We start from the raw sequence: 23885 nt of genomic DNA, 5'->3' as shown, positions 1-23885 counted from the left end.
TTACAAATTTAAATTTAAAACGACTTCAATTATGGGATATATGAGCAATCACAACGACCAATGGATTCTTGTTCTCTGTCCTTCACGATGGGCTTGAATTCCCCCAAAGTAATCAAATCTGACAGTTTCAGCTCCTTCTGTACATTATTCCAAGCAAATGGGGCAGCATATTTAAACGCTTTTTTACCCAGTTCTAATCGTTAGTTTGGCCACAGGGAGGCGCTATCGGTAAACTCACCTGTGTTCTTATTATGGAGTCTGGATGTGATTGGTTCGTGCGTAAAACAGTTCTCTCCGCTCTTCATGTTTTGGTCAGTTGTGGCACAGCTGTCTGATCTGGGCAGTTGAACTTCTTCCAGGGAAAACACATCTACATCATGTCCAGCAGTGTTTTGGTGAAGAACCTGGAGGACCTGAGCCTGGATCCGGGCTATGTGACCGGGGACCTCAGCCCGTCCCTCAGCCTGTCCTCATCCGGTGGGTCGAGGCAGTCTCCGCCGCACAGCAGCCCTCCTCCGCGGGGAGCCTGGCAGCGGCACCGCGGCTCTCTGAGCAGCAGGGACGGTAGCTGGGACACGGTGAGCTCATTACCGGAGGACGCCTCGGACCTCCTGCTCAAGTGTCCCCGCCTGCCCGAGGTGGAGGAGTACCCGTGGACGGAGCAGGAGCTGCGGGAAGTCCTGCGTAAAGTTTCGCTTACATCCATCACAGAGGAGGCTCTCCAGCGGCTCTCCTCTCTGCTGCGGCGCGCTCTGGTGCGGATCTCCCGCGAGGCGCAGCGGCTCAGCGAGCTCCACAGACGGTGCACACGCCTGGAGGTCCAGAGCGCGGTGAGGCTGGTGCTCAGCTGGTCTCTGGCCGACAAGTGCATCTGTTCGGCGGTGAAGGCGGTGTCTCTGCACTGCATGAGCTCCGGGGACCCCGCGCGCCAGAGGGGGAAGTCCGCGCGCTGCGGGCTCACGCTGTCCGTTGGCCGCTTCTTCAGGTGGATGGTGGAGACGCGTGTGTCGGTGCGTGTGCATGAGTACGCGGCAGTGTGTCTCGCAGCATGTGTGGAGAGTTTGACGGAGGAGGTGGTGGGACGGGCGGTGCAGGTTGTGCGTTTGGCCGAAGAAGAGGAGCTTTTGCCCGGCGGAGAGATGTCCTGCTGCCCGGTGACCGTGGAGCTGCTGGAGGGAACCGTGAACAGCGACGCGGAGCTGTGGGGGGTCCTGCAGGGGTACGAGCATCTGATCTGTGGCAAAAACAAGAATGGTGAGTTAATTACATGTTGGCATGTTGCTGTGTGCCACATGCATTGTTATAATAATGTATGAATAGTGTTATCTTTATTTATTTTGTTGTTGTAACTGTACAACATGATTTGACAATACTGTTTTTGATATGCCAATAATGCCAATTTGATTTGAATTTGAGTTCAATTACCTCCACGACAACATTTATTTTTACCTCCATGAAATCAAAACTCATAAATGTATTTATAATTAGTCTTTAATAAATAAGGAACACATACATACATTAATACAAAAGGGAAAAAAGACCATTTATGCCAGAATGGATATCTCATTTCCATCTGACTACGTTGCAGGTTCAAATATTATTATATAATTAACAGAAAGACATATGGATTTCATTTGAAGTAAAGGAACTGTTTGTCAAACTGATGGGACAGGTAATAAACTATTTAACTCTAATGTTTAAAACGCAAAGATCAAACTTCTCTTTTTAAACATGTGAGATTTGCTGCTTCATGTTATTTAAAATAGAAATAAACAATATCTTTGAGTTTAACTTTTTGTTATAGAAAACTGAAATTGGAGAAATTCGCTTCTAGGTTTTGTGCATTTTTACAAATGACATTTTAAAGAAAGAAAAATATTGACAGACTATAGTTAATGACATATATCTACAGCACTTAATTTGTTGTTTTACTTTATTTAATCCGTCAAGATTGGATAAAAAGTACACGTCATTAAACTTGAATTTTGGAAGAATGTCCAAATAAATCAGTTGTTTTATTATGTGAACAGAACACATGTTATCTGGGTTTTAAACCTTCATTTCAGTTGTTAACATTTGAGGTTTTCCATTTCTTTAATTTGTTCACCTCCATCTTTGATTTGGGAAACTTTCTCCAAACTTTACCCGGGAAAATGACGTTGTGTGAAATGTCACATGTTTAGCAATGAAAACACTCACAGTCCATCCCCTAAAAAACACATGTCAGGATTCACAGGAGAGGTTCCTGTTGACGCTCAATTATGTTTTCATTCTTATGTCCTGTCAGATATATATTTGTTTTAAGCAGAAGGATCATGAGTCTGAATGTAAACAGATCATTTTCCTTTCAGCAGTTTAACAAGAAGCTAGTTTCCCTCCACCCTTCTTCTTCTGCACTGGAGACAAACACTTGAATAGATTGGATTAAGTAACACCTAATGTAACTAACTGCTGCTCTACTGCCAGATATATTTGAAGTCCCCTCTCTTTTGGAAACCCCCTGCTTCCGAATCAGTCCTATATTAAATCTGTGTGGTATCACAGAGTGAAACGTTGGTGGCGTTAAATTACTCAGAGAATAATCTAGATTAAAATAATAGATAATATCCGGCAGTGTGGCGAGTGCGGTGGGAAAACCCCTTCAGACAGGAAACAGGCAGTTTGGGTAATAAAGGACACGAAAGTGGAAGATCCTCCTGATAAACGGCTGGGATTTGTATTAGGATTGTTTCGTGTGTGAGAGAAGTTCATGTTGACGCTCTCAAATGATTCTGTGCTTGCATGCAGGATCAGGGGTGTCAAACTCAAGGCCCGGGGGCCACATTCGGCCCGCGACTTCATTTTATGTGGCCCCACAAGAGCTTGCAAAGAATATAATATGTTTATTATACGGTTACATGCTACAGAAGCACGTTGCCCATAAACTACATGTCCCACAATGCATCTCAAATATGACTTTTTTCTCAGAATTTGCCTTTTTTTCTTCAAAATATGCATTTTTTCATAGAATTCCTTTTTCTCAGAATTAGATTTTTATTTCAAAATGTCACTTCTATTTCTTTTTTCTCCAGAATTTGGCTTTTCTTTTTAAATCATTTTGGGACATACGCACTGAAGAGACTTGCCCTAGACTTCTGCTTTCAGACGTAGTTAATTATGAAGTTATTACCCTATCCGATGATAATCCAATGCAGAGGAAATTATGTAATATAATACATTATTTTATATATGATATATTTATATATGTATTTTTATATAGTCTTAAAGTTACAACCGGCCCTTTGAGTGCAACCATAATGCTGATGTGGCCCGCGATGAAATTGAGTTGGACACCCCTGCCTTAAAGGAAGAACGAGTACGATTTTCAACGTTGATGTGAATGTTCAGTTGGTTAAAGGGGCCTGTCGTGTCTCTCCTGGGACATGTCTCCATGCTTTACTGTCAAAAAGCTCTTAATTTCTTTCATACTGCCTGCAGCACCTCTTTTCACCCTCTGTCTGAAACCAGAGCCCAGTCTGCTCTGATTGGTCAGCTGGACGGCTCTGTTGTGATGGTCGTAATCCTAAATCTGGATATTGAGTCAGCATGTGATCACTTCCTGTCCCCTGGTCTGGAAGCCAATGGTTGTCGTAAATTGTGTTTTCAACTTCGTCACGCCCAACATTAGCCACCTTTAGCTAATCGTCATTAACGCACAGTTTGAGCCCAATGCATGCTGGGATACATGTTTCAGACCCCTGTCCGACGGTCCCCCGAGAACACACAGGAAGAAGCGGGTGAAGTAAAGAGTGTGTGTTGTTAGACTGCGACCCGCACAACACAAAGGAAGCTCTCATTCCCGCGCAGACTGCGGAGCAGGAGGTTCACCGTTAAATAAACACACACACACACACACACACACACACACACACACACACACACACACACACACACACACACACACACACACACACACACACACACACACAAATAAGTATGTCAAATGGAGATCATTTTCCTGCAGAATGAGTGTGGCATGGTTTCACAAATTACCTTGGGGTAACACAATGATACATTCTGTTTTGGAGGCCTCTCTAATTTGACTGATAACACAACTTGAGATTACTTAAGCAGCACTTTCACTCCACACTAAGTATGTTGACATTACTGTATTGGCACTTAATTATTAAGGCCTCATGGTCTTGATGATGAAAGAGAGAGGTGATCAATCAGGCTGATGACTTCACTCCTCCATGATGAACGGCTTTAATTAAGTCTTTCTCCGGAGGACTTTGGGATGTGTTAACGAGACGTAATCATGCTTCCCTCTCTTGTTAACACCTCCTCGTCTTCCTCCTCTGTGAATCTTTTGTAAAGCCGTCCGTCCTCTCTGGCTCCACACGAACCGCCTGCAGCTTCTAACCAGATTAACCAATCCAAACAACGCCCTCCCGCCAATTCTGATGCATGTCTGTCATGAATCTGCGACGTACCAGGAGTGTATTCACTCCTGAACCGCTGAGAGTGCAGAGAAACTGGCACCCGCCCGTTGTTTTTCATATCGCCTGAAATAGAGGATTTTATCTCCTGATTTTTGAGTGTTTTTGAACATATTGGTCGACTGACGTTTCTGTAACTGTTTTGGAAGAGCTATTATTTAGTATTATTTTACATGTCTTGCCCTCGACTTCATTAGACTGATATTCATGGTAATGTTTTCTGCTTTGGAAAGTAGATTAGTAGATTTCATATTTTTTCATCCCCTTTAAATTAAGAGTCATTCCTCTTGAAAACTATCTAATTTGAAAGTAATGTTGTTGCAGTTCTGATCCAACATAATGTATTTTATTCAAAATAAGTTTCTTCAATTGATTTTGACTTTTTTACATAAACTGCAAAATCGTGATCTGGCGTCTGTAAAGCAACGTTTATCTACACGATGTCAGTTTTGATCTTCACTGGGACTCTGTGTGCTCTGTTAAACCCAGCCTTTACTGACCTCAAACACACACACACACACACACACACACACACACACACACACACACACACACACACACACACACACACACACACACCTCTCTCTGCTGCAGAAAATACCTGTTGTTTTCAGGCATGGTGACTGTGCTTCTGTTTTCATTTGACACACACACACACACACACACACACACACACACACACACACACACACACACACACACACACACACACACACACACACACACACACACATTCTCTGAGGATGCGGTTGCACACTTCTGTTTTGATTCAGCCACACTTACACACAAGGAGAGTCCGGGGAAATGACTTAATCACTCTGGATGTGAGCAGGGCATTGTGTGTGTGTGTGTGTGTGTGTGTGTGTGTGTGTGTGTGTGTGTGTGTGTGTGTGTGTGTGTGTGTGTGTGTGTGTGTGTGTGTGTGTGTGTGTGTGTGTGTGTGAGTGTGTGTGTGTGTGTGTGTGCTGCAAAGTGAGCCGACATCTTGTACATAAACATATCTTCTTAACAACAGCACAAGGGGGAGGAGTAAAAAAACACAAAATATTCACATTGAAGAAGCTCCACTTGGACTTTTCTCTCTTTGCATAAGGACTCAGGCGACTTAATCAATCCTCAACATAGATTGCAACACCTTAAAAGACAATGGTTGGCTTCTTGCAGCGCCCCTGCTGACTTTTTCTTACATTTTTACAGATATAGGTGAAAAAAGTAAATGTAACTAAAGAAGCTAGCTCGCTAAATGCATCAGACATGGGCTCAAAAACAGCGACAAGCAACAACCGTTTTGGCTTTGGGGTTCACTGAACAATTACGTTTAGTGTCAAAATGACGAAGACAGGACAGAAATATCACAAACTAGAGTTAAAAGGACAATAAATACAAATAACTCCTCTCCCACACAGTGTGCATGTGAATATGTGCAAAACTAAATAAATGGACACAAAAACAGTGACAAGCATCGTTGAATTATGGCTTTTACTACTGAAAAATTGCGTTGACATGGCCCGTGTGTGTGTGTGTGTGTGTGTGTGTGTGTGTGTGTGTGGGTGTGTGTGTGTATGTGTGTGTGTGTGTGTTACACAGGTAGGGATTAGAAAACAGTGGTTTGTTCACTGCAGAATGGTCTCCTGTTGTGTGCCATGAATAGATGCTTGTCCCCTCGCTCTGTCTGTAAACACAGCGGTAATCAGCACCAATTATCCTCACACACACACACACACACACACACACACACACACACACACACACACACACACACACACACACACACACACACACACACACACACACACACACTTCTTTATTCCAAACAAGAGGGGACTTTTACAAAGCTGAGGTGTGTGTTTCAGTGATGAATCTGTCCAATCAGAACACTGTTGGCCTTCTGCTCTTCCCAGAGGTGTTCGATGGGGCGGAGGTCGAGCACTTAGCAGGAATGAATGTTCTTTATGTGGCCTTTTTGTCACTAATCAACAGTGTATTAACCCTGGTTCCTGCATTTAACATGAACAAAGGACATTTTCTACTTTAACATTTTAAAAAAGTGTAATGAATTCACCTTATGGTGCTTCCACATTGTCCTATGTTTCTTTCTTTCTTTCAGTCTTTATTTCGAACAGATTAAAAAATAACAAATAACAAATGTGAACAACAGAATACCGTATTGTTATAATACAGTATTTATCCACATTCATGGTAATATTTCTATATTCAACAAAAAAAAAGTCTTCATATTAATAATAATAAATCATATGTGTCCGAAAGGGAGTAGGAGGAAGCAAATGCTTATTAATTCCCACCCCTTACTTGATCAATGATTGTCCTTTAAATCATTATGCAAGTTATTCCTACATACATTTACATTTATACATATATATATACAATACTTTCTCATCTTCAATCACCTTTCTTCATTCTCATATTTGTCCAAAAAAGTGTTTCTGTACATCCTTTTAAACTGAATTATGCTTTGTTTTAACTCCTGTTCCAAACGATTCCATAAAACCACAGATTGATAAACTCATACTTCTCAGAGTTGTTCTGACCTTGAGTTGTTTAAAATGTAGATTTCCTCTCAAATTGTACCCACCCTCTCTGTCTATGAACAATGTTTTTAATTTCCTAGGAAGTAGATGTTGTGTTGGTACTTCTGTTTAGATTGTATGTGCGATTCATTTTGCATAACGTCGCCAGCTTTCTCAACCTTTGCTTGCCAAATAAACTGATTTTAAGCTTTTGAATGAACTTTTATTAAGGTATTATACTCTCTCAGTTGAGAAACTATCATTTAGATGAATAATATATCATTATTTTATCCAGATGCGCATACTTTGGAATTTACGGTGATGTTTGGAGCTGTGAGAAAGTAAATAGCTAATGTTCGCCAGCTAGCTTGTGTTACATGTAGCTAACATAGGCTAGTTAATTAGTTAGATTGTAAACCTAGTTGTTTAAGTAGTTAACTAACCTTCAATATCTAGCTTGTTGGATAATTAGCTAACATAAGCTTGTTTATTATTTCAATATACAGCAAATGTCACAGTTTATAGCTTGTAAAATAAATAACTAACATTCGCTAGCTAGCTTAATATATAGCTGGCTAACGTAAGCTAGTTCGATAGCAACAGTTACCTAGCTTTTAGTTCACTTACGCTTGCTAGCTTTTTAAGTACAAAGCTACAGTGTTGTAGTCAAGTCACCAATTCACGAGTCCAAGTCACCCTCAAGTCACCACTCTTCGAGTCCGAGTCCAAGTCCGAGTCACCAAGGGAGAGTCGTAGTCGAGTCCGAGTCCAAGTCCGAGTCACCCAAGGAGTGTCCAAGTCGAGTCCGAGTCATCATTACCTGTGTTCGAATCCGAGTCCAATTCCGAGTCACTTAAGAAGAGTCCAAGTCAAGTCCGAGTCACAAGTCTTCATGTATTAATCTTCGTGGATATATGTTTTGAAATGTAGCTGCTCCTCTACATTGCTGTTATCCTGTCTATTGAACTGCTGTGAAGCGAGTTTGGCTACAATTCTTGTAATAGGTGCTATACAAATACAAAGCGGGGCCCAGTACGTGAACTCGCCATACAGGATAGAGGACATCAGACTCCAGAGAAAATGTGCTCGAGTCCGAGTCCAAGTCGGAGCGTCAATGTACGAGTCGAGTCCGAGTCATCGTGGGGGGGGGGGAATTCACGAGTCCGAGTCCAAGTCATCCTGTGCGAGAATTCACGAGTCCAAGTCCGAGTCGCGTCAATCAGTGCGCGAGTCCGAGTCGAGTCACGAGTCCCGAAAATCGGCACTCAAGTCCGACTCGAGTCCGAGTCCAGGACTCGAGTACTCCATCTCTGCAAAGCTACGAATGTTCCCGCATAAAATGAATTGCTTGTAATGAGATGACCTTCAGATATCTTTGTTCATGTAATCTAATTGTGTTTGTCTTAATAAATGAACTCTTATTCTCTGGATAATCACACGTCTTAAGTGTCTAAGTGCACTGGTCTTGATGTTTTTGAAATCTCTACAGAAAGTTGTTACGTCTTTCTCCTTTCAATTTAATATCCATGCATTGGTCTGAAAAAGAAAAGTTAGAGTTTAAACCCGTCACTGTGGTTTTCTAAAGATGATGAGTAGGGATGTCCCGATCACCTTTTTTTTCTCCCGATCCGATTCCGATCATTTGATTTTGACAATCTGCCGATACCGATTTTTCCCGATCCGATCTTTATGCAATGCATTAAGAGAAAACAAAGGTAACAGATAACGGCTGGTCATCCAACGCGATGAGTTCAGCTATCTTGGCTGTTATTGTGTTGGCCTTGTCTCTGTTCTGGGGCAGTTTCTCTTTCCTTTTGAAAGTCTCTGAAAGTGTCGGTTGTTTCAGTGCCGTTCCCTGAGTGGCCGCTGTGTACTCGCCGTGTTGTTGTTGGTGTTTGTTTCTCAGGTGGCGTATTAGATTGGTCGTGTTGAACGTAGCTCTGTTCTTTCCACCACGCGGAACCTCTGCCTTGCAAACATTGCATCTGGCTGTTACACTGCCTTCGCTTTCAATTTTATAATACTTCCAAACTCCTGACATTTTCTCTGTCCCGACTCCCGAGTCACCAGCTGAACGTAGCCTCTCGTTAGCTTGCTGCTACTATTAGACACTGCGCCCACTCTGTTGCTTTGAGAGAAATAAGCAACCAGGTATGAAAACAAGCCCAAAGAAAGCAACACATATATGATGTTGTGTAATTTTAAATCAAAACTAAGTCCTCAGGATGACTTTAACACGTGAACATGGTCATTTTAGTTTTGTAACATTAAATAAAATAATACAAATATTCTATAAAAAAAAAAAAAAAACTCCCGATCTCCGATTTATTTCTCCCGATTCCGATCTTTTGAAAATCACGTGATCGGCTCCAATCCCCGATCACGTGATCGGATCGGGACATCTCTAATGATGATGATTACGATGTTTTTCCTCACATACATAATGATTGTACATTATTACAGCTGCAGGAGGCTTCAGCTTGTTTAGCTTTTGGGCAGATCGCCTCTGAAGCTGTTTCCATTGTGTGGAAGATCAGGAGTCAGCAAATACCGTTTTAACTTCACACAATGGGAGGGTGTGCTTAACACCACACATGTTGGAGGTGTATCATGCGGATGAAATGGAGAAAGTCTTTGGGTTGTGGTTCGTTCTGCGGTGGAAGAATTAGTTCAGATTAAAGATGTTTGGAAGTTGTTCTGTTAAAATCAAAGGTCAAGTATCAAAGACACGGCTGCTTCCGATTTACTGTCAAATGGATTTTGAAGCCAACCACAGAAACATCGTTGTTACCAGTATCAATGCACCTATTTGACAAAGTATAGCTCAAGACACAGCTATTTTATGTCGCTAGCAAAGTTAGCTGCTAACCAAATGTTAACCATCAAGATATCTGCCTCTGACAAACAAAAGCGTTGTATTTAGCCACATGTTGGCACATTTCAGTGTTTGGGTGATCTGATTCTTATTCTGATTCAAGCCGCAGGAATTTTCTTTGGATGTTTTTTTTTGCCATTACACCCGGTCTGGATTTCAATCTGGTGTTTCTTTGTGGAGTCACATGACTTCATGTCACCACTGCTAAGTTAAAGGCGGATAATGTTGGCGTGATGATGTTGAGTCATCTCATTTAGACACTTGTTAGCAACCGCCGTCTTTAAATCCACCAGCGGAGTATTTACTGACGTATTTGATGTCGTAGAATAACAATCTCTCAGCCACAGACCTTTATTTCAACACAGTCGAAAGAGGAGACAAGAAGTTGTAAATTGCTGACTCATTTTAAGGGTTTAAAGACTCGTTTCCTGCATTTTCTCATACATATTGTGTGTTTTTTTAGGTGAGTTGTCGCTGCCGGCCAACATCAACCCGTACTCGAAGGTTCCCGAGGTTTGGATGGAGAGCAGGGAGGACGCCTACCTCCATCAGGAGCTGAGAGCTCTGCAGCAGGACCTCCTCTCCACCTGCGTGGGCAGCATCTCTGAGCTCAGTGAGTGTGTGTGTGTGTGTGTGTGTGTGTGTGTGTGTGTGTGTGTGTGTGTGTGTGTGTGTGTGTGTGTGTGTGTGTGTGTGTGTGTGTGTGTGTGTGTGTGTGTGTGTGTGTGTGTGTGTGTGTGTGTGTGTGTGTGTGTGTGTGTGTGTTACTGAGGCCACAGTCAGCTCCTGTGTTGTGTGTGTTTATTTAAACTGTCTGGGGACGGGTCGTTAGACGCCCCCCCCCCCCTTAAGGTTACATAATGTGGCTTGTATCCAGAAAACAAGGGCACCTTCACACCCTGCAGGCCACCGTACCTCATTATCTCGTTTCTTAGAGAGAAACGCTTCAGTGTTCGTGGCTCTGTTTACGCCCCCTCTGATGACATGTTAACGCGACCACAACGCACTCAGACACAGCATGCACTTCACTCCTGTTTCGACTGACTATATGGTCCTGATGGGAGCGAGTGAATCAATGAACTCTGAAAGTCAATGCACACTGGAAGGCTCGTGCGTATACGTTCAAATCTATATGTGTCGCTCTTTCTAAACTTTAACACTTATAAGTTCTCTGTTCCTAACACCGTTTACTTTAAAGTGCTAACATTTATAAGACAGCTATATCTTTAAACAGGTTTATTTAATCCTAATGTCTTTATTCAGGTGTTAGTAGTTGTTTGTCTAACCTACTCTACAACTGATACTACAAATATGTATATATATATAGAAATGTTATTCATTGGGATAAACCCCTTGAGATGCACCATCTCGTTTCAAGGGGGTCCCGACAATAGCAACAACTTACAGACATCCATAAACAAAAAGACAAAAGCAAAACATGACACACAAGACAAACCACGTACAGTCTGTTAAGTGAAATTCAAGCAATGCACACAATCATTACAATTTGAGACAGTCGAGCAAATCAGTTTCATCAATATCAGTTATAACGAGTGCAGACCAGTTGAAAGTGAGATAGCAATGCATGTTTAAATACACCCAGTGATGACAGAGATCTAATAGCAGCAGGTAAAGTATTCCAGTCAGTTGGGTCTTTGAACATGAACGCTCTTCTGCCAATACATTTTGTTGCAGAGGGGACAGAGAAATAAATCTGAACAGAATGTCTAACTTGATGATTTTAACCGTCGACTGAAGTATTTAAATCAAAGCATCCAATTAGAGAACCGAGCAATTCCATTCATAAGATAATAGTGGAATTTATATTGGTTTTATGCACACGCTTTACTCTGCAACAGGATTAGGACAAATTAAAACAATTAATTTTTATTTTATTTTCACTATCAAAAGTTAATACATTTAGTCTTAATTTAACTTACAGGGGAGCAGGCCTTTAGAACCCCTTAATCTTACTAAAGTGTGATATGTAGAGCGATATAAGGGAAGAGTAGCCTTTTTCGTCACGATTAAAGGACACTTTCATACCTCCTTACGCACCCCTACGTTTAACGGTGCCTTATTGTGAAGTGTAATAATAATTAATTGCTATTAATCGAGATATTTGGCTCACATTATGTTGTAATAATAATACATAATATTCATATAGTGCTTTTCCCAGAGCTCAGAGACACTTTACATACACTCAGATCAGAGAAACAAAACAGTCCACATTCAAGTGGAAGTTAAATGTGGTCGGAGCGTCTGGCAGCAGAGTTTTGGACATGTTGTAGTTCTTTGAGGCCGTGTGCAGGTGTTCGTAAGCAGGTGTCGTTAAGGTATATTCTTTACAATTGTTTACACTATTATTGTTTAAAGGACATGAGAATAATCTGTGTAATAACTGATGCCTCCCTGCAGGTGATCTGGTGTCTCGGGCGATGCACCATCTGCAGCGTCTGCGCAGCTCGAGCCCCGCCCACAGCCCCGCTCTCTCAGCCAATCAGACGTCAGTGTCCTGGGCTGCAGACGCCCTCCGCACACTTTACTACTTCCTGTCCGGCTCACAGATGGAGTCTCTGGAAAACCCCAACCTGGAGCCTCCCACCATGACACTGAGCAGAGAGAGGTGTGTGTGTGTGCGCGTGTGTGTGTGTGTGTGTGTGTGTGTGTGTGTGTGTGTGTGTGTGTGTGTGTGGGTGTGTGTGTGTGTGTGTGTGTGTGTGTGTGTGTGTGTGTGTGGTGTGTGTGTGTGTGTGTGTGTGTGTGTGTGTGTGTGTGTGTGTGTGTGTGAAAGAGAGAGAGTCTGTGTGTGTGTGTGTGTGTGTGTGTGTGTGTGTGTGTGTGTGTGTGTGTGTGGGGGGGTGTGTGTGTGAGAGAGTCTCTCTGTGTGTGTGTGTGGTGTGTGTGTGTGTGTGTGTGTGTGTGTGTGTGTGTGTGTGTGTGTGTGTGTTGTGTGAGTGAGAGAGAGCGAGAGTCTGTTGGTGTGTGTGTGTGTGTGTGTGTGTGTGTGTGTGTGTGTGTGTGTGTGTGTTTGTGTGTGTGTGTGTGTGAGAGGAGAGAGAGTCTGTGTGTGTGTGTGTGTGTGTGTGTGTGTGGGTGTGTGTGTGTGTGTGTGTGTGTGTGTGTGTGTGTGTGTGTGAGAGAGAGCGCGCGTGTGTGTGTGTGTGTGTGTGTGTGTGTGTGTGTGTGTGTGTGTGGTGTGTGTGTGCTTCTAAACTAACACAGGTTGTTCTATATTGATATCAAGCTTTTCTTTGTTAATATCAGAGGTTCGTTTTGTCGTTTTCATGCAAATCAAATGAATTAATGGGAAATGAACACAGAAATCAAAATCACCCATATTTGAGGACACACTGATTCGTCATACTTTAACGTAGACAAATAATAAAATCTTTAAACTATTCTCGACACTCTGGACTTTATTGGACTAAAAATCATTCGTGACCGATAACATCATTTTGGATGTATCCTGACGTTGTGTTTCCCTCAGGCCGTTCCTGCTCCTCCCGCCTCTGATGGAGTGGATTCGAGTCGCCGTGGTTCACGCTGAGCATCGACACAGCCGATTGGTCGACAGCGATGATGTCCGACAGACGGCCAGACTGCTGCTGCCGGGACTCGACTGCGAGGCTCGACAGCTGAAGTGAGAAACCAAAATCCCTTAGCTTACACATGTTTATTGTGAAGCAGTTTGAAGTGTCTCTACTTTAAAGAGTCCTCTCCTACTGATGTTCAGGTGTATATCAGTATGTAGTGTCTCTACTTTAAAGAGTCCTCTCCTACTGATGTTCAGGTGTATATCAGTATGTAGTGTCTCTACTTTAAAGAGTCCTCTCCTGCTGATGTTCAGGTGTATATCAGTATGTAGTGTATCTACTTTAAAGAGTCCTCTCCTGCTGATGTTCAGGTGTATATCAGTATGTAGTGTCTCTACTTTAAAGAGTCCTCTCCTACTGATGTTCAGGTGTATATCAGTATGTAGTGTCTCTACTTTAAAGAGTCCTCTCCTGCTGATGTTCAGGTGTATATCAGTATGTAGTGTCTCTACTTTAAAGAGTCCTCTCCTACTGATGTTCAGGTGTATATCAGTATGTAGTGTCTCTACTTTAAAGAGTCCTCTCCTGCTGATGTTCAGGTGCATATCAGTATGTAGTGTCTCTACTTTAAAGAGTCCTCTCCTGCTGATGTTCAGGTGTATATCAGTGTGTAGTGTCTCTACTTTAAAGAGTCCTCTCCTGCTGATGTTCAGGTGTATATCAGTATGTAGTGTCTCTACTTTAAAGAGTCCTCTCCTGCTGATGTTCAGGTGTATATCAGTATGTAGTGTCTCTACTTTAAAGAGTCCTCTCCTGCTGATGTTCAGGTGTATATCAGTATGTAGTGTCTCTACTTTAAAGAGTCCTCTCCTGCTGATGTTCAGGTGTATATCAGTATGTAGTGTCTCTACTTTAAAGAGTCCTCTCCTGCTGGTGTTCATGTGTATATCAGTATGTAGTGTCTCTACTTTAAAGAGTCCTCTCCTGCTGATGTTCAGGTGTATATCAGTATGTAGTGTCTCTACTTTAAAGAGTCCTCTCCTGCTGATGTTCAGGTGTATATCAGTATGTAGTGTCTCTACTTTAAAGAGTCCTCTCCTGCTGATGTTCAGGTGTACATCAGTATGTAGTGTCTCTACTTTAAAGAGTCCTCTCCTGCTGATGTTCAGGTGTATATCAGTATGTAGTGTCTCTACTTTAAAGAGTCCTCTGCTGCTGATGTTCAGGTGTATATCAGTATGTAGTGTCTCTACTTTAAAGAGTCCTCTCCTGCTGATGTTCAGGTGTATATCAGTATGTAGTGTCTCTCTACTTTAAAGAGTCCTCTCCTGGTGATGTTCAGGTGTATATCAGTATGTAGTGTCTCTACTTTAAAGAGTCCTCTCCTGCTGATGTTCAGGTGTATATCAGTATGTAGTGTCTCTCTACTTTAAAGAGTCCTCTCCTGGTGATGTTCAGGTGTATATCAGTATGTAGTGTCTCTACTTTAAAGAGTCCTCTCCTGATGATGTTCAGGTGTATATCAGTATGTAGTGTCTCTACTTTAAAGAGTCCTCTCCTGATGATGTTCAGGTGTATATCAGTATGTAGTGTCTCTCTACTTTAAAGAGTCCTCTCCTGGTGATGTTCAGGTGTATATCAGTATGTAGTGTCTCTCTACTTTAAAGAGTCCTCTCCTGGTGATGTTCAGGTGTATATCAGTATGTAGTGTCTCTACTTTAAAGAGTCCTCTCCTGCTGATGTTCAGGTGTATATCAGTATGTAGTGTCTCTCTACTTTAAAGAGTCCTCTCCTGGTGATGTTCAGGTGTATATCAGTATGTAGTGTCTCTACTTTAAAGAGTCCTCTCCTGATGATGTTCAGGTGTATATCAGTATGTAGTGTCTCTACTTTAAAGAGTCCTCTCCTGATGATGTTCAGGTGTATATCAGTATGTAGTGTCTCTCTACTTTAAAGAGTCCTCTCCTGGTGATGTTCAGGTGTATATCAGTATGTAGTGTCTCTACTTTAAAGAGTCCTCTCCTGCTGATGTTCAGGTGTATATCAGTATGTAGTGTCTCTCTACTTTAAAGAGTCCTCTCCTGGTGATGTTCAGGTGTATATCAGTATGTAGTGTCTCTACTTTAAAGAGTCCTCTCCTGATGATGTTCAGGTGTATATCAGTATGTAGTGTCTCTACATGTCTCCATGCTTTAATGTTCAAAAAGCTCTTTATTCTTCTCATACTGCCTGTGCTGCAGCACCTCTTTTCACCCTCTGTCTGAAACCAGAGCCCAGTCTGCTCTGATTGGTTAGCTGGCCGGCTCTGTTGTGATACATTTTCTATGGCATACTATACCTTTTGGTGACTACTACACTATGACTTTCTTTTATGACTCGCCACAAACATGTGTTCCTCCTTGGGATTGAAACTGTTTAATTGAAAGACACCAGGATCAGTTTGTGACAGATGTGTCTCTGTGATCCTCTGCAGGTCAGAGTGCTGTTTCCACTCCTTCAGAGGTCTGGATGCAGAAGCGGCTGCAGCTCAGTTCCAGGTTTCTCTGGGCTTCAGGATGCTCTCCTGCGGTCGAGCAGATCTGCTGCAGCCGGCCTCTCTGCTGCTGGGGAGGGGGGGGCTCGACACCATGGACGACCAGGTGAGGGGGAGGAATCAACCATTCAACTATTATTACTATTATTTATTCGGTCCATGTTTTTATTGGGCCATCGTGGCCACATGGCCACATGGCCCGCACATCGTGGCCACATGGCCCGCACCTTTTTGAAGACTCGATGTAGTCACGGAAGGCAGGGAAAACTGAGCTAGGGGTTATTGGAAGTGAATGACAGCAGTGAAACTCCTGCATTCATTCATAAATATTGCAAAATATAAGTAAGTTTCCGGAAAAATCTAAATAGAAACATATGGAAACGTGCAGCAGGTAAATGTAAAATGCTGATTCTATGATGGTTCTTGATGGAGATTTTGAGGGATAACTGGTCCGCTTTTCAAATCTCCGCGCGTCCCTAACAAGCTGGTTATCATACAGGAAGGAATCCAGAGCTACCAAGTAACCGTTAAACAATAATCTACTTTAATGGTAATATGACAATGCAATACAATCAATACATTACCATACCATACAAAGCCATATCATATCATATGCGTAATGTCAGGAATATACCTACTCCTGGCCTTGTTCACGTGCTGCAAGACCCTCCGGTCTGGGCAGCGCGAGAAGAGAGGCAGAACAAAAAGATGAACAGCTTCTTTCATACCAACACCAACAGGAAGGGGTGGAGTTTACTCAGCCTCCACACACACATCCCCCCCACATTCCAGAGACCTCAGATGTGTCTTCAAGGATATTTCCTTGCTTCCAAAGATAACACAAATATTTAATCTCTCATATCTCCAACTTCTGGTTACACAGAATACAAAGTAATTAAACCCACACATATACTATTCAAGATATGTAGACTTCCCTGAAACATGACATGCTAGAGATCTTAAGCAGAATATACTCTCATCCACCTAGCACCCTGTCCTGCATACCTACACCTCCCCCACATAGCAATACAACCCTGTTTACTCTAACCAGCCCTTGTTTATAGCCATTTTAGTCCTCACCTTTATGAAAGGATAAAACAGAGAAATCAATATAAGACACAAACACAGGTATTGTTTGAACAGTATTCACTTAACTGCTACTATTGATAATTACCAGAGAAACTCAAGGGACCTCTTTTAATATCTGGAAATTGCAACAAGACTTTCTGCCATTTCAAATGTAACACACTTCTTAAATATCAGATGATAATATTCTGCATTCTGTGCAGGGTTTGACTCCTCTGATGTACGCCTCTGCAGCCGGAGACGAAGCTCTGGTTCAGATGCTCCTCGAGGCCGGAGCTCACCTGGACCTGCAGGTACAAACTGCTGGTGTGAGATGACTGAAGTGTGTGTGTGTGTGTGTGTGTGTGTGTGTGTGTGTGTGTGTGTGTGTGTGTGTGTGTGTGTGTGTGTGTGTGTGTGTGTGTGTGTGTGTGTGTGTGTGTGTGTGTTACAATGTTATACTAAAAGTAAATATTGTATTTACTTTTTAAATGTTGTTAAAAAAGTTGTATCTAAAAGTCAAAGTAAAGTATATAAAATAAATACATTCAAAAGTATTTATTTTTTAAATTCATAGAAACATCATAAATACATAATTTGACCTGTGTTGAAATTGTGTTCAGGTCCCAGGCTGCTCTCACACACACCCCTCGGTTCACCCCGGCAGTCGGCGCTGGGTCGCGCTGACCTTCTCCGTGCTGCACTGCCGCCTGTCTGTGGCTCAGGTGAGGCTGAACTCCACTCGATGATACCATACCAACACGGCCGTGGAATCAGAAGTCCTTTATCTGTACCATTTCTCTATTCTCTAGCTGCTGCTGGAGGCGGGCGCCGACGTGGAGGGAGGGTCTCTGCAGGACGGACAGGAAGTCAGCGCTGAGACGCCGCTGCAGCTCGCTGCCGCTGCAGGTACGAGGCTCGTGGTGTTTCGGTGTCTTTTAACTGTCTTTTAACTGTAATTTTATATTATGTATTATATGTTTTTATAATAAAATATATTTATATAATATTCGAGAAGCCAATAAAAAATTGGTTTTACATTAAATTATATGATGTTATTTTCATTATGGTACATCATATTTATATTGTATCAGATTATTTTAGACAACATTAAAATATATTATTATATTATTGTATTATTTAAGATGTTCATTGGTGACACGCTCAGGTGATGGCTTGATATATAATATCCCCCTCCTCTCAGGTCACTATGAGATGGTGTCTCTGCTCCTCTCCCACGGTGCGGACCCTCTGAACAGAGTGCATCATGGGAACTCTCTCACATCTCCACTGTACGAGGACATGAACTGTTTTAGCTACGCTGCTGCACACGGGCACAGGTCAGACATTCTACCTACTAATAAATAACGTTTTAAAAGACCTGTGAGCTCACATTTTGGCGATGAAAGTCATGAGAATTCATTTTCCTGGAATTGACAACAAATGTAATAGTTTTGACAAATTACTATAAAAACATAAATTACATATATTTAAATCTGACTAACTTTAAAGGTTGCATTACATACAATATTCTTCCGTACCTCAACACACTGCTACGCTAAAAACACCAGCTGCTACAGGAATTTCTTTGCAACACGTGTTGGCAATAATTCCTAGAAAATACTAGAACACCGGTTTATTTGATTCAGCCCTGTCGTGTGCTCATGGATAACACGGCATGATTATAGAAATGGAATAAAACATAAATAAAACAGTTCGTTTTTATATATAAAAATGGTTTTACCAAACATATTTCAGTACATGAACACAGGTCAACTAAAAATCCTTGCATCCTAAAGGAATTTCATCCAGGAATTTATAACATAAAATACAAGTTTCATGTTCATTTTATTAGGCCCGGAGATGTGATGAGGGTTTGTGATTAAATACGCATCTCTGCCCTCCTGCAGGAACGTCCTGAGGAGGCTCCTGCTGCAGCCTCGAAACAGGAAGGAGGACATCCTGTCTCTGGAGGAGATCCTGGCTGAAGGGGTGGAGGAAGAGGAGGAGGAGGAAGAGGAGGAGGAGGAAGATGAAGCTCCGCGGCTCTGTAAGGCCAGGACGAAGGCTCTGCAGCAGGCAGCGTTCTACAGCGCTGAGCACGGATACCTGGACGTGACCCTGGAGCTCAGAGAGATGGGTGAGAACACTTGATCTCAATGCTACAGGAATGGGTGGATGAAGACCCGTCGGGTACCTATGATGCTTTGAGTAACTGAGATTATCACATGAGCTAAGAGGATAATATACATCAAATACATATGGAATAATCACTACCTCACGTTTAGTTGGTCTTGTGTTATCTAATGTGTGTTAAGATAAAAAAATATAGAAGCCTATTTTATGTTCTGGCAACAACAAAAGATCATATGACGTGCACGCTGCAAAATATCCTAATTATTCCACAGCTACTAAATACATCAACGATACATTATTATATATCTGACATTATTAGATTGTTCAATTGGTTGAATCAAATAGCATTACTTTACAACGCGCTGATAAACAAATGACTCGCATTTCATTGTATCATTTTACAGTTATCCCACTGGTTTCATTTTAGAGATGCTAAAAGTTGTGTTCATGCATAATAGAGTTGCAGGCGTTCAGTTATATAATCATATATGTTGTTGCAGGAGTTCAGTTATATAATCATATGTGTTGTTGCAGGCGTTCCCTGGAGGCTCCACTCCTGGCTGCAGTCCCTCCTCAGAGCTCAGCAGCTCGGCAGAGTCCGAGTCCTTCAGATCCTCCTCTCAGATTTCTGCTCCATCCGGACGGAGGACTTCTCCCCCGAGCTGCTGGCGGCTGCAGTCCCAGACATGGTGCGCCTGATGGAGAGCAGCAAGGTGAACACACCACCGCCACGTTCTTTACCCTCAGCTACTGACAGGAGAAGGGTATCACCAGTTGGAGCGGGGCAATATCATATATATATATTAATGAATGAATATATATATAATCATATATCCTTTATTTAAGCAGGTACAAGTCTCATTCGAGCTGGCCAAGAGGGCAGCGTGAACAAAGTTACAACAGATACAACACAGACGAATACGGCCGTCGTAGAACACACATTAAATGGCACATTAAGCAATAAATATGCAAATAAAAGAAACTGTTATAAATCATAAAATGTAAGAAAGATAGGAGGTGACATTTAAAATCTTAACCTTGATTACAAAGCAACATATCGTACATTTAAAAATTCGCTTTTTATTACATTCAGTGATTAATACGCAGCACTTTTGTGTCATTTCATCAAGTTGAGTTCTTTAAAGAAACTTAAAGTGGTACTTTTAAGAGATGGTTTGGAAGAAGAGAAATGTTGTTATATGTATATTAAAGAATTACCTGTGAAGAGCGGCTTTTATTTATGTTTGTATTTCGTATTCCTGAAAGAAACGAGATTCATTCATATGCAGTGTTTTTAAGATTTGCTTTTGAATATCCATCCTTCAAAGATCTTTCAAGTCATTTTGTATTTTCTTTAAATCTGTATTTCCTCCCTGCAGGACTTCGTGGTAACGCAGCGTCTGGCCTCGGTGTTTTCTCTCCTCTACAGCCGAGCAGATGTTCCTCCGATCGAACCTCTGGACGTCTCTCTGTCCACACAGCTGGGTAAAACATCTGTCAGCCGACCATCTCTTAATCTATGTATTCATCTAACAAATATTTAAAGGTCACCTATTATGCAAAATCCACTTCTTCATGTCTCTTCTTCTTTTTCTCCTGATCCATTTCTATAAAAACCTGTCTGAAAATGAGCTGATCAGATTTTGGCCACTTTGTGATGTCATAACGATGTGTTGTCTTGGTAACCATTAGCCAATCAGCAACCAAGGTAACCCCCCCCACCTTATCACCTGAATCTCCTCTAGAGCTCCATTGTGTTCTTTGTAACCAAATCTCTCTCAGAGGGGCGTGGGGAGGGGCTCCTTGTTTTCATCTAAAGTAGCAGACAGAGAATCAGCACTTTGGAAACAGGGCTGAAACAGAGGGGATTATGGGTAATGCTGCATTGATCTGTTTGGTGTTTCAGCCAATCAGAGACAGGCTCTGTATATATCTGAGACCTGTGATATGTTGATGGAAAACAGTATAATAGGGGACCTTTAAATGATATCCTGGTTATCTACACAGCTGGGTAAAACATCTGTCCTCTGACGGAGCAATCAATCCATATATGAGTGTTTCAGATATTCAAACGGTATCTTCTCTTCTCAGATATCCACTTCCTGAACAACCCCGAAATGTCGGACGTGACGTTCCTGGTGGAGGATCGTCCGTACTTCGCTCACCGAGTGCTGCTGATGTCCGCTTCTGAAAGGTGAGTAATGTCTGTCATGTCTGTTACTCTTAGTAATATATATGAATATGTATATATATATATATATTTTACCATACATGTTTTGCCCTAACCAGGTCTGGATACTGACCAGGAGATATTCGGCTAAATATATTTCAAAGGGTTCTTTATTGAAATAAGTTTGGGAACACTGCCCTTACAGAAAGTTCCTAAAACCTGAAGAGTCAAAAATATAAAGGAAATAAAACTTAAGGATACAATTAAAGGTACAGAAACAAAAACATCTTTAGAAAGTCTTAAAAGAATAATTAAGAATGAAGTATTACATGCATTTCAATTGATAACACTGATGTGCAAAGCAATACATCAGAGATATTGACTGCAAATATATCGGCTCATCTTAATTTCCGACACCTAACATAAAAACTGCGCACATTTAGAACATTTCTGTGTGAACAATGTGACGACACCAGATACATGTGAAGTAGCTGCATCCAAACTGAACACCAGGGCGCTGATTTTCTCCCGTCAGGTTCAGACAGATGCTCTGCGACACTGATGACATCATCACCGTCTCTCACATGACCTACAGCACCTTCACGGTGAGACACACACACACACACACGCACGCACGCACGCACGCACGCACGCACGCACGCACACACACACACACACACACACACACACACACACACACACACACACACACACACACACACACACACACACACACACACACACACACACGCACACTCTTAGATCTACTTTACTGTGTGAGGGCTATTTACCCACATGTATTGTTGACATTTATGTTTAGTGTTGATTTTTGTTTTGTTCTGTCGTAACGCCTTGTGCGGAATGCTTTGGCAACACTATGTTTAAAATCTGGTCATGCCAATAAAGCCCCTTTGTATTGTACTGTATTGCTATTAACACTAAAATGTGTGTGTGTGTGTGTGTGTGTGTGTGTGTGTGCAGATGATGATGCAGTCTCTGTACTGTGGAGGAACCGAGGGACTCACTCTCTCTCACTCTGACGCCATGGAGGTAAGATCACTCACCTGTTATTAACATGTTGTAAATATATATTGACAATATTAATATATTGTTGTATACACTTTTATAATTGTACAGATAACTATATGTGTGTGTGTGTGTTTTCTGTTCTGCAGCTGCTGCCGGTGGCGGGTTTCTTCGAGCTCAGAGGTCTGCAGAGGATCTGTGAGATGAAGCTTTCTCAGAGTCTGACTCTGGACAATGCTGTGTACATCTACCACAACGCACAGGTACACACACACACACACACACACACACACACACACACAACACACACACACAACACACACCACACACACACACACACACACACACACACACACACAAAAGGTCACAGGTTATAATAAAGTACAAGTCAAAGTAAAGTATTGAAAATAATAAATAAAAAAGTATTTCTCTTTTTATATTCATAGAAAAATCATAAATACATAATTTTTAGGTTTTCTTAAATACAATACTATGACTTTAATATATTTATTTTATATAAACTATTCTAAACTCTTTAAAAACATTTTGACATACTATGTTCTGTTTCTTTATTGAAATGATGATACTTTAAACGTACTATACTCTGACTCTCTGCATTCGACATACTGTCTTCTCCTGTCTGCAGCTGCACGGAGGTTCTGCTCTCTGCCGGTTCTGTGAAGGGTTCTTCCTGCAGAACATGGAGGTTCTACTGCAGCGGGACGACTTCCACCGCCTGCTGCTGGCTGTCGCCGGGCAGAACTCGAGCCCCGAGGATCCCCCCCCCCTCCTGAGGGTCCTGGAGACCCTGCTGATCCACAGACTGAGCGACCTGTACTCTGCCTGTCGGGGGTGAAACTACAGACTGTGTTGAAGACGCTTCAATGTGTGTGTGCGTGTGTGTGTGTGCGTGTGTGTGTGTGCGTGTGTGTGTGTTTGGGAAGAGCAGCCATATTCTGTTCACTCTTCTTATGGAAATTACTGAAATGTGTAGAAGAAGACTTTGGGAATTCCCTGCTATTTATTAATCTGAAAACAAGTGAACGTTTCTGCAAAAGAGGAGAATATCTAAAACGATGCGAGAGAAACAATATTCGTTGTTGAATTTCCTGTTTCCTGTCGCTTCTTAAAATTTCATTGAGAATATTTTAGAAGAATATATTTTGTTAACACCTTATTCATGCTATTTATTAGTCTTGACACATTTCTAAACAGTATTTATAACATTTTTCACAGACAGTTTTGATATTCAATTAAGTGGATTATTAAGTCAAATGGTGAAACTTCTCCTGTTTCTGACGCTGTAAATAAAACATGTTTTTTCGTACCGTTGACTGATTGTTAAGTGACTGCATACATCACGACATTATTAGTTAATTAATAATCTCTTTATTCAAAAGTAATAATTAACTAAACACTGTGTTTTTGTTTACTCACCATGTTGTCTTTTATAATATACTCAAATAAAAAACAGACCAAAGTGAGACATTGTAAATCCTCTGCAGCTGCACGATGAACTGGAAGTGCGTAAAAGATGT

At 41.8% G+C, this 23885-nt stretch overlaps 1 protein-coding gene across 1 annotated transcript; it reads left to right on the top strand.

The window, feature by feature from the left end:
• The first annotated feature begins 374 nt into the window (after nt 1-374).
• Nucleotides 375-23516, top strand: LOC117467267 (ankyrin repeat and BTB/POZ domain-containing protein 2-like). Its single transcript, XM_034110800.1, has 17 exons — nt 375-1254; nt 10345-10494; nt 12300-12507; nt 13372-13524; nt 15891-16056; nt 17240-17329; nt 17639-17740; nt 17828-17924; nt 18220-18355; nt 18926-19155; nt 19686-19864; nt 20531-20636; nt 21243-21345; nt 21857-21926; nt 22303-22371; nt 22497-22610; nt 22994-23516. Exons 1-17 carry the CDS (start codon nt 378-380, stop codon nt 23201-23203), a joined length of 3060 nt encoding a protein of 1019 aa, XP_033966691.1. The 5' UTR covers nt 375-377; the 3' UTR covers nt 23204-23516.
• Nucleotides 23517-23885: the final 369 nt, after the last annotated feature.

The sequence above is a fragment of the Pseudochaenichthys georgianus genome, chromosome 3 (genome assembly GCF_902827115.2).
Source record: "Pseudochaenichthys georgianus chromosome 3, fPseGeo1.2, whole genome shotgun sequence".
NCBI classification, from domain to species: domain Eukaryota; kingdom Metazoa; phylum Chordata; class Actinopteri; order Perciformes; family Channichthyidae; genus Pseudochaenichthys; species Pseudochaenichthys georgianus.
Note: the sequence above shows the minus strand (reverse complement) of the source record. Positions and strands in the feature narration are given on the sequence as shown.